General features: G+C 39.7%; 1 protein-coding gene across 7 annotated transcripts in view; it reads right to left on the reverse strand.

Moving 5' to 3' along the window:
• caskin1 (CASK interacting protein 1) overlaps positions 1–12,040 on the reverse strand; it is a 160,223-nt gene that overhangs the window by 17,381 nt on the left and 130,802 nt on the right. For 6 of the 7 annotated variants that reach the window (XM_012857857.3, XM_012857849.3, XM_021313621.2 and 3 more), the window contains 4 exons: positions 11,704–11,822; positions 6,845–6,926; positions 6,270–6,379; positions 2,186–2,296 (listed from right to left, as the gene is read on the reverse strand). In XM_012857857.3, coding sequence (XP_012713311.2) covers positions 2,186–2,296; positions 6,270–6,379; positions 6,845–6,926; positions 11,704–11,822 — 422 coding nt within the window. The remainder of the gene's footprint in view (positions 1–2,185; positions 2,297–6,269; positions 6,380–6,844; positions 6,927–11,703; positions 11,823–12,040) is intronic. The other variant, XM_021313635.2, reaches the window with a different exon arrangement.

The following is a 12,040-nucleotide window of genomic DNA, read 5'->3' on the forward strand; positions in this document are numbered from 1 at the left end:
CTACTGTGCGTTTAGAGTGTTTGTGTTTTTAAATGTTTTGCTAAATATTCAACGGGTGGCTCAACTGAAAAGTTCCAGGGTACAATTCTGAAGGAAGAAATGTAAGAAAATCAGGTTTATTTAAGTGACCTTTGTCATCATATGCTTACTTAAAATTGTTTAACTCAAAGGTGATCGCTGGTCTGAAAGCTTTGTCTTCAGTAATTCCTACATAAAGGGGACATATCACACAGATTCCACTTTTTTAGCCCTTAAATACATTTAATTCAGGCTTCTTCACAATTCTGTCCAATAACCCTTTCATGAACAAAGATGCCCTCTAAACGTAGCCTCTGTCACATGTAAATGGCTTTTTTTTATATAGATAAAGGATAAAAAACGTAATTGGATATAATAACAACATTTAGGGAACTCCCCGGATCTCAATGCCCTTGAGAACCTGATGTTCATACAATAAAAGCAAGAGGACACCGAAGCAAAAAAACTGGGATGAAAAACAAAAACTATAACAACAGTCACAAATCACAGTCAGTCAGAATTTTGCCCAGAGATTGAGGCTAGTATAGCAGAAAAAGGGTCAACTCTATAAAATACATTTTTTATGTATTTCTGATAAAAATCAATGTGGGGGAAGTTAAAAAAGCAATGCCATTTGCTGATGTTTTTTGCACCTGGTTTTCCATCTGTGGCTATAGATGCTTTTAGAATGCAGAATGTTAACTCACTTTAACCCGTAGAATATGTCTGATGTAGATTTTAGTCTTTCCTAATATTTTTGGCTGTATCTCAGAAACTATACATCTTATGACAAGATGCGTATCCCAGCATTTGAAAGCTTCAAATTTCGTCTTTCCATTCAGTCTTGTCTCTCACAGATGATTTTACAAGCTTTTGAATTTGCCACACTATTTCTTTCCAGTTGATTGGGGCTATGTGTCAAATGTTTTGAGCATATTTGCGTTTACTATACCCCCCAATAGCATGTCTGAAAGTGCATGTATAAATGACCATATAAGGAGCTCCGACAGACATCAGTATTTTTCTGGACAAACCTCTGGTTCTCTCCGGGCAGAGCATGGACTCTGGAACCCCAATGTGGAAGGTTTGATTCCTCCAAACAAAAGGCTCTCTACAGCAGAAGTAATTTATTTCTTTTTTAATTAGCAATTTTGCATGAGTGTGGTGAATGTCTGCAGTGCGTGCATCTGCGTGCTAAGCCATCTGTCTTACTTTCTGTTTCAATAAAGAACATGCAGGATAGATTTGGGCTTATGATGTTTCTCTAATATAATAGAGCCCCAAACAGTGTCACAGGGTTAAAGAAAAAAACAACTGACAATTTAGCCACATTTTTACTTACTTCTAAGTTCTTTTTGTGGGGTATGTATGTATGTATGTATGTATGTATGTATGTATGTATGTATGTATGTGGTCCTTTATCTGAGTCTATTGACTAAAGAGAAAAACTTAGTTCAAGTAATTGAAAAATGTAATTCGAGTTTTGTTTACCGTTCATTATCCTCTTTGTGAGGCATTGTCTGCTCAAACATTCCACTATCATAAAATTTGTATTGGGCAGTTTGCAAAAACAACAGAGTTTTAAATACACCTGAATTTGTTTAATTAGACCAATCCTTTTGAAGAATACCTCCTTCTGTGACATCTCTACCATGATTTTCTGTGAAGAAAGCAATCGTACAATTTGTGTATTGCAAAGTGTCTTGGAAAAAGTCAAACTGTGTTTTTGCTATATGAGGTTTAGGAATTACAGGGTTGCAAAAACAAAAACTGGTACGCACACATTCACAGACACGCCCAGACATACTGTCTCTGTGAATTCATCTGCAAGTGTTTCAACGTTTCTGAATGAACTTCATTTACATTTTTCAGCGCCATATAACGACAGTAATGAAATTACTTTAAAAGAATCAGGAAAATATCTGGCTGACGCTACAAGAAATAAGATGACTCAGGGGAGGTGTGACAGGATGCAGACAACAACTGGGGTCACTTTCATGAAACTGTTTAGGTGTGTTCAAGAGATTTTTACAGGGGGGGGGGGGTTGTATACATGCATCTGGACAACATCAAGGACAGCACAAAGCAAAGTCTTTCAGATTTGTTTCCATTGTGGTCCTTGGAGGAGGGTGTGAGCTCTCTGGGTATCAGGGTTCAGTTGCCTTACCTCCGGAGTCATTCGGCTAATGGTGGGCAGGTCATAGCCCGCACCCAGGAAGTTTGGAGCGTAGACCTGCAGCTGAAAGTCGCTCAGCCATTGGACAACGGCCTCTGAGCTCTACAGGAGAGAAGACAGGGGGCATGCAGTCACTGGCACCGTGTTTGCTTCTTTCTAGCCACTTGTCATCAGCAGGGCCAAACGGGGTCATACAGTGGTCACTCTTTGGTTATAACGGACTGATAACACCAACCTCTGTCAGGTGGCTCTCACCTGCTGTTATTACTAGTTTATACATGATTTTAAAAAATACTTTTTTCTCTGTAGCTGTGGAAAAATGTAGAAAGCTGTTGGCTTTTTAACATGATTGGTTCCTAAGTCGACAATTGAGCCCTAGCCAGGTTGTTTTGGCCCTGTAGTAAAAACCAGTCTAAAGATAAGAAGAGGGGAGACCTGCCTACAGGATCTCAAATGCTACTAATCAATAAAGACATGAGCTATTGGAAACTAATATGCATTTGATAGCCTATGACTAAGGTACCCAATGTAAGCCTTAAAGTTCAAAAGGTAATTTGTAAAACATGTCCTCCTCCCTGTAGAACCACTACAACACAGGCTACTGTCTTAACTGGTCTTTGGGCTAATTTCACTGACAGTAAAACATAATAACAATGCTGCTGAAATTTGAAATAACTTTGAAATTTAATCACTCCTGGGTCAAATTTAGAATCATAATGACATTTCTAGCAAGCAAGAGATGTCTCGTGGATTAGCCTTCTTAGCATTGTTAGCACCAAACTATGGCAGCTATCTACTGTATATCTGTAGGGAATGGGATTGTGTTACACCACAGACCATTCCAATGTAGGGGGCTACGACAGCAATAAATATTACGTAGCAGTATGGCAGGGCTAGTTTTAATTCTCAGTTAAAGTATAAAATGTATGTAAACCAATATTATGACATCAGCAACAGTCAAAGGAAATTGTCACAAAGAGGAAACATAAAAAATATTGATATATTTTTGACTTCATCTGGAGAGTTTACACCACGGTAGTTTCCCAGGCGTCCTTGACAACGGGGACTCAATGTGAATATAAATAAGTTACATTAATCTATGGAATTGTTAATGATGCCTTAAACTTTGTCCACCTTATCTGGAGTTTTTTTTTGAGACTCCACTAAATTTATTATCTAAATCTAACTAAAAATAAAGAGATCATCCATGAGCTACCTAAATAACTTGATTTCAGTTCTCATGAACATAAAGCTATTACTGATATTGTTGTGTTTTTGTGATCAAATGCTAAAATTTCAAAACAAGATCAACAAAAGTGCACAAACTGAGGTGGCGAGACAATTTCACTCCTCGTATGACCCGTTTAAAGTCTCGTTCTGTCAGGATCCCGGGCCGTAACCTCTCAGTATAAATACACCTGCCCTCCTCTGAGTTTCTCTTTCTGCTGCTGTGTCCTTCTCTCCAGACAGCACCTATAAAATGCATTTATTAAAGCAGGTCAGATCTCCCAACAATCCTTGAATGCTGTGGATTATGACGTCTGTTCATTTCCTAGAGGGTTTGCTAGTTATTCGTTAGCTTGTTTTAGCTGCTTTTTGGCTAACACCTGGTTTTGTTTTAGCTCGCATGTTTGAGCTGAGTACTTTTGCAGTTGTAACTAAAAGGGAATAATCTGTTAGCAGAGGAAATATACAAAGTATGTGTTTTATAGAGATGCCCATTAGCCTCAGACTTGGGAAGTCTGATTCACTCCAATAGGCATTCAGTAGCATAAATAAACGTCTTTAGGTTGACAGGTTTTCAGTTTTTACCACATGTTCAGACAGAAGACCTAGTCTTTTCCTCTTTTCAACAGGATTCTGGTTGGATGTATAGAACAGAACCCTGTAAAAAGTATTTATACCCATTTGACATTTTTCACCTTTTGAAACCACACAACCAAAAACTTCAGTGTTTTTTTTTTTGTTTTTTTTTTTTACAATTTATGCGTTAGACCAAAAGAAAGTTGTAATTTAAGGTAAAATGAAATTTTCAGAACTCCTTACAAATAAAATCATGAAAAGTCTGGCATGCATTTGTGTTCAGCTCCCTTTACTCTGTGACTCTAAATAAAATTCAGTACAACCAGAAGCCACTTAATTAAGAAGTGGTGTCCACCTGTGAGTTATTTAATCTCAGCATAAATCCAGCTGTTCTGTGAAGGCTTCGGGAGATTGTTAGAGAACATTAATGAACAAATTGCATCGGGATGACCAAGGACTAACAGTTTGGGTTAGATTATAAAACCTGACATGGTCATCTACCTGAACCAGACCTGATAGAGGCAGGATTAATCAAAGAAACAGCCGATTGGCCATGGAAAGTTGGGAGGAGCTGCAGAGAGCCACAGCCCAGGTGTACATTTGTTCACAGGACAATGCACTCCAAAAACCTGACAATTCGAGTTTGGCACAAGTCATGTGAGACACAAATCATTCAGGGAGGATCAAGGTGGATCAACAACGGAGCTGAACAGAAATGAACAGAAACACAAATGCACACCACACTTTTCAGATTTATATATATTTTTTTTTTGTAAAAAAAAATTTGAAAACACATTGAATTCCTTCTATTTACAGTAATGCACTGCTTTATGTTGGTCTATAATGTGAAATCCCTGTTTAATACATTGAAGTTTGGGTTATAACGTCACAAAAGGGTTAAAGGGGTGTGAACACTTGTGCAAGAAGAAAAATCTTATTGACTGAACTGTCGGATACTTTAGATGTCAAATTAAATTTATCTTTATTTATCGTAGTTTGCTGTAGGTGTGAGCTTCCTCATTTCCAAACAACACTTCTCAGTCTGCTCTATCAAATTCACAATGGTTTACTTTTACTAGTACTCACAATTTCATCCACAAAATAATGCTGTGTTGCTTCCATATTGCTTCCAAATTAATTTAAAGTTGTCTAAAAATGTTAGCTTTTATCCTCTGATCTATGTGGAACTAGTCATGACAGAGCTAAAGTCCTATTTGAGGTTTATAAGCCACAGGCCGATACATTTCTGACACGGTTTGATTAGGATTTTTGGATTCTTTCCTAATCTATGGCCAGCTGCACCTGTCGTATTTCTTTCTATCCGTTATCTCTGTTCTCGTCCTGCATCTCCTCCTCCACACTGTCCCTAAATCATGCTCGACTTTCCCTCTCATCCCTCCGCCATGTTTCCCTGCTGATGGAAGTACCAGGAGGCTGGCCGCCGAGGAGTCAGGAGTCCACTGTAGCTAACAGATGGTCATCAGAACATGGCTTACATAGCAGCGCACACACACACCAATACTGCAGGGAAGTGATGCATATATTCGCCAGCAAAACCTGCGTTTTGAATAGGCTGCGTCGTTTAAGAACTCCAAATAATATAATTGAATTGGGCATGGCGCTAACGGCGTTGCTAAACACACACACACTGTGCCAGTATATGGCATCCAATCGTGCACGGTGTTAAGATAAGATTTCACACTTCTTGTGCCGAGATAGTCCTCCCACAACATGCACATATTCCTTGGCGTCTAACCCGCCTCACACACACACACACACACACGCACGCATACAAGCAATAACCATCATCCCTGTCAAAGTTCTGCTTGCCTTTGGCGCAGTGATTTTAAAGATTCAATCCAAAGCTAAATAAAAAAAAAAAGAAGCAAAAACAAACACTGCAATGGAAGAAGAGAAGCTGCAACTAAAAGGAGTGAATAATGAAGTATTGCACATCTTCTGACACACGCACACACTAGAATGCTTGAGCACAGATTCGTAAGAGACCCACTCACGCACTCACCGTGTCGTGGCTACATCCGAAAACTCGCAGCACAGACGAAGCCAGTTGCGAGAGAAAGCGCTGGGACATCATGATGTGTGCGTGTGTGCGTTTGTGTGCATGAAAGGGAGCTTTTGAGTGAGCTTAAGGTGACTGAGGAGCTACATTCTCATCGCCATGCAGTTAGAAGCCCTTGGTGGCAACTGACTGCATGAGACTTTTTTTTTTTGTACAGAAGACTGAATCTGTGGGGATTCGGGACTGTCCTACCTTCCCCTCGCATGGAACCTCCCCCTTCCTGGTTGCTGTCGCATCATAGGGCGGCGCTTCGTGGAGCGGACAGCCTGATTGGCTTGACGTCCGAGAGGAGCTAGCAGAGCCTGTTGGTGAAGAGAAATCATTGGCCGGCGGCAAGTCGTCGGCAAATCTTTGGACGCTTCCATCCATCAACACATGAGTTTCCTCAGCTAGCTCTCTGACCTTTACCCTCCTCCTGCTTAAATGCCGTATCATCATTATCTGATTGCTTAACCGAGCAACCAATTGGGTGCTTGCTTTCCAAGATATGAAATATAATCTGAACCAATCATACCATTCTACACTTCCTCCTACATCCCCTGCCTTGGCCATCTGTCTGCTGAACAAGCCAAGTGCTGGGTGTGTGTAGAAGTGATGTGATGATATTTAAAAGGCCAGAGATTTAAGACTCTCTTTTTCTAACCAAAATCTCAAGCTCCCTGCCTTCAATGTTTATTTTTAACCAAATTCTTACGTTACCGTTTTTCCCCCCAAGTTTTCAGTGTTTATTTTTGGTAAAAATGCCAGAAATGTTCGCTTCGTCTAACCTGCAGGTTGGTCCACAGACTTGGACTGCTCCATCAAATGCTCCTTGGCTTTGGTAGACTGGGACAAGACCGTGGCTAAAAGCTGCAAACAGACAGGGTCAAAGACTTGTTAGAGCTTTTAGACAAAGCGCCATACGATAAGTACATCTGTTAATATTGCAGAACATAGAACATGGGCAAGAGCAGTGAGTAGAACCTGACAAAGGCTTTCAAAATGCATGTGTTAAGCAGTTTTTAAGTACAGAATGACTACAGGTCCCCCCCCCCCCCCCCCCCCCCACCCCACACACACATCTCCTGTATGGAAGTACTCAAAGTCTCAAAATAGTACCATTAAAACAGTTTGCGTCTTCAGGACATGTGCCGGCTACTTTACATCTCACCGGTTTAAAGGAGCAGCGGCTGGGTGATCTTTTTTTCAAATCAACGAATCACCAGACCTGAATGCATCCAGGTTGCGGTAACAGCAACATCTCTGATGGAGATGTTATTAGTGGGGGAAGAAGACTCAAAAGAGCTTTTTATTTTTTCACTGCAAATACTGTACACGCCTTTTCACAAATCATTTTGACTCGGGTTGAAATCTTCCTTTGCTTTGTGAAAGGAAAGTGGGAGGCAAGGAAGCATGACTCCAACCGGCCGCTGCTACACCCTGGCTCGCCAAGCCAGGTAGTCCTGCTACCGTTCCGGCAGACTTCTGAAAGGGTAAACTGGTGTTGCGGCTCAAGTGTGTGATGCAGCAATTACAGGCAGTCTTTGTGGTCAGTTGGCCAAGGATTTCAGCGGTTGTATGGGGTTTGCTCAGTGCTAAGCTGGGGGCGGCAGCGAGGTGGGGGTTTACAGCACGGGTTATGTCAAGGCTAAGAACCACAGGAGGGCTGTGAGAGCAGCTCCACTCCACGCTCACTGTGTGAGACTTGACAGCTCTGCTCATATAGTGTTGTTCAGATGTGGTTAAGCTCGCAAATAGGACAAAACTGAAAAGGTGCCCCAGGTCACAGCTTTGTTTAATCTTTCAGGACGTTTCAAGCGCTTGTTTCAAACATAACATTCTGCATTAACTCTGCTAAGCACCCCTCCACGGCTCTTTTGGGTCTCGATGTCGGCTTGACTGTTGAAAACTCACGTGTGAGGGATATAGTGAGCTTGATTTGTGAATGAGCAGAAGCAGCTCTGGTTTGTGACAAAATCGTTTTGTGAACGCAGCTAATTTAGACGTCAGGTCTACAATTTAGGTCAATTTGGTCTATTTTTTAATGTGTCATCAGGAATTTATTAGAACTACAAATGTCTAAATGTTGATCACTTTTCAAGAGCAATGTACTCTGCTTGAAATAAGGTCTTAGCAATTACTAACATATCATCATTAGTAGATGAGCTACAAATTCATACACAGCAACATGCACAAATGACATATAAGTCCTGCCCTCTTTGTGTGTTCCAGTTCAAGATTTTATTCTGAAAACTAATGAATAAATTACTGATACTTTTTTTTACCAAATAAAAATGAAACTCATTTTCTTTGGATATTTTGTGCCAGTAATTTGTCTTCTGCAATGTTAGGAGCAATATTGTCACACAGGTGCCTCCGCTGTATGACGCTGTCCGGTTGGAAGTTACAATTCTAGCTGAACAACATTTTACTAATATGAAAACAAACTAAATATGTCTGCAGTGAGAACTGAGATAAAATGCTGTCAGAACAGACTCTGAACTGCTTCATTGTTTAGCAATCAACAATGCAATACCCGCTGATCCCCTAATAATAATTTTGCACATTTTAAGTGTCACAAAGCAACAACCACATTACTTGACATTAACGTAATTATGGTTTTCAGCCAGTAACATAACATTTTGGCTGTGTAAAACATGTAGGTCACATGACCATTGTTCTCTTTCTGAACTTGGGCACTTTCCATGAAATAATCTAACCATCTACCAAATGCAGTTACTAAAGTAACACTGTATCTATTGAACTAATATCTATAAATAATATAAATGTAATATCTAAGATATGTAACAGTACACTAAATAAAGACTTTTTTTAAACTGGGTCTTATAACCATAATGAAAGAGAGGGTGCTGTGTTGTGCATATCCTAGAATGAATGAATATGTAGTTTGGACCTGTCCTGTTATGTGGACAGGCCAAAATGGGGCTGACTAGCCCTCCATCGAGGAAACCATATTTGCCCCTATCCAATCATGTCTTAATTATTTTTTTTGTACAAACATATATGCATGCAATTTTAGAATAAAATTATTCCTAGTTTCCTTTTTTGTATATTTGTAGGTAAAATGTCTTAATTGAGAGCAAAGTGGAACCGAAGTTAAATTCCTTGTTTTTTTGCACCAACTTGGTGACTAAAGCTGCTTTTGATTCTGATATGATGACTCAGCAGTCCTATTTTTATTTATGGTACATTACCTGCTGCAGTTATGACATGTTTGGAGGACGGTATTGGCAATGGCAACATAATTTTATACTACTGGCTCAAAACTGTTATTATAATATTGGCAAGTTATTGTGTAGTTGATTGGCTTAACTGCATTTAAAATGGCCTATTTTGACATTAATGGTTGCTTCTCATACTGTATATGAAAATGCTTGTTGTGGACAGCTTGGAATGTTGTCTGTAATGCCTTTAATTTAAAATAGTAAAAACCCTTTTTTTCAAAGCAACTCTTCACACCTGCATTGAATGTTGCCTCTGCTCTTTTAGATAATTACAGTTCTTGGAGGTAAATCTGAATCTCCTAAGTCGGTACCATCTAATCAAAGCTTTACAAAACCTGGAGGCAAAAAAAAGCAGCAACAAAATTCTGATTGGTGCATCTCTACATGAAAAGTAAGGAATGTTTAACAGAATCTAATCCCCAAAATATCAAAATAATTTCATTACTCTTTTCTAAAAATCCCCATGTATTCATGGGGATGAATTTTTCAATTTAAAATCTTAATACGACATGACCATGCATTACTGTTTGATTGATGTAATAGTAAATTTTATTTTAAACAAAAAAAAAACCTGTGAACGGTAGCCCTGTTGGTACAAAAATGTACGTTTTCAGATCCTTCAGACGACTATGAGACAACAGTTCAGGCAAAATGGTAACATTTAGTGACTAAGGATACATTCTTAAAAAATGGAATCTGAACAAAAAAAAGGTTTAGGGTAGTTAGGTTAGTTTGAGATGCACACATTTGTTGTCTTTTTGACCTAAAGCTCTATGAGGCAAGTTTTAAAACAACTTTGACATAACACTTTGGTTTTGCAACTAGTTAATAACATTTACTTAACAGACAAAAGCACTAAGCATTAATCTAGATCCAAGTTTATAGGATTATAGGATCTGGTATCGAAGGAGAATCCATGTAACCTCCAAGCTCTCCTGGATACAAGATCGTCCCATATTGTAATTTAAAAAGATAATAAACCAATATTATTACCACAACAATAATTTCCCACTTTGGATAAATAAAAAATATTGTATTAAAATAAAGCAATTAAAAACTAATTTTCATTAGACAAAGCATGAAGTCTCTTCTTGTGGTGGAGAGAAAACCAGTAATAAAAGGAAAAAGAATGGAGCTGGACAAACAATCTATCATGACATTTTCATCATTCATGGATTTATTTAGTTATGTAAACTTTTGTTGGGGTTGTTTTATGAGAAATTTTGCTAAATCACACATGATCATAAATCGCAGTCGCAGTTTAGCATTGGGAAAGAACCAGGGGCCAAAACCCTGTGGTAGCGCTGGTTTAGAGAGCCCCAGACAGAAAAACAAGTGGAAACCTCCACAAGCTAGAGTCACCACTGCAGCTCAGCTGGCCGCAAGACAAGGTAAGAAAGGTAACAGCATTACTACAAGCAACTGCTTCACAAGTGAGTCAAAGAATAGAGATGCGCTGAAAAAAGAATGGTGACCCGAATCCTACGGTTTTCCCCTTGACTGACCCTGAGTGGTTAGCTGCCGGCCAAAGACTCAGAAATCTGACCTTTGTGAGGATTACCTGGTCGACTTCCATTCGCTGCTGTGGAAGGAGAAACTGAGTACAGGAGAGTCAAAGTTAGCTATTTTCAGTATTTTAAGGAGGTTTTTAAAAGTAAGGTCAGATCTCACACAAAAGGTGTAGGAAGGTGTTTAAAACGAGGCAGCATTTTCTACAGTGCAGGTCAGTTTGCATATGTCTCCAGGATATTTTGCCAAACTGGCAAAAGAAAGATTCGACCAGCTTGAATAAGCAACAAAAACTGAACTTAGTTCTGCTTGATCCTTTTTTGTTGTTTTTTTTTTTTTAGCTTTCAACCCTTTTCTGCCACTTAACATGCTGGCTTACACAGAGTTATTGACTAAGAAATTGGCCAAGAAATCTCTAATCAGTGCATCTCTAGCAAAGACTCTTGGGATTTTTATTTCCCATGAAGCAAACATGCTGAAGCTGTTTCTCAGTTTGATGCATTAATTCTGGCAATCAATAGCCAGCATGATTCTAGTTCCTTCACTCATGATTCTCATCCTTCCACTGTTCATACAGTCAGCAATGAGATTAAATTAGTTAAGGTATGCATTAAGGATGTACCATGTGCAAAAACCTATTTAATGAAACAGGAACAGGAACTTTGCTAACAGCTAATTTCATATTCACTGGATTGCTTGTATCCTAACTTAAGTTTTTATTTGCCGACTTAACTTAATTGCTTTTTTTCTACTATTCCCCGGCTTGACTTGCACTTTTGTGACAAAAGCACTAATGTGTTCCCGTAAATAATCAATCTACTCCTCTCAGAGTTGAGCAGGTTAACTGTGACATCAGAGGCGGTTCAGGGTGCTTTTGGACGTGTGTGTCACACCTTTACGCCCTCCGCCTGCGCGTGGAGGATGTGCGCCGCGCTGGTGGCGCTCTGACCGCTGCCCGAAGACCTCACGCTGGTCACACTCCCAGAACTCCCCACGCTGCTGCGATCTCCACCTGCAACGCAGCACACACACACACACGCACACACACAAGAACATACACATGCAACCAAACGCATCCACGCCGTCGGCCAGTCGTTGAGTGTCGATGTTACCCACACCGATAAAGACATGCAGCAGACGTACGTGTGCACACACACACACACACACACACACACACACACACATACAGACAGACAAAGGAGTTTAGCTAAGATCCAGAGCTGCAGCGTA

The sequence above is a fragment of the Fundulus heteroclitus genome, chromosome 16 (assembly GCF_011125445.2).
Source record: "Fundulus heteroclitus isolate FHET01 chromosome 16, MU-UCD_Fhet_4.1, whole genome shotgun sequence".
NCBI lineage: Eukaryota > Metazoa > Chordata > Actinopteri > Cyprinodontiformes > Fundulidae > Fundulus > Fundulus heteroclitus.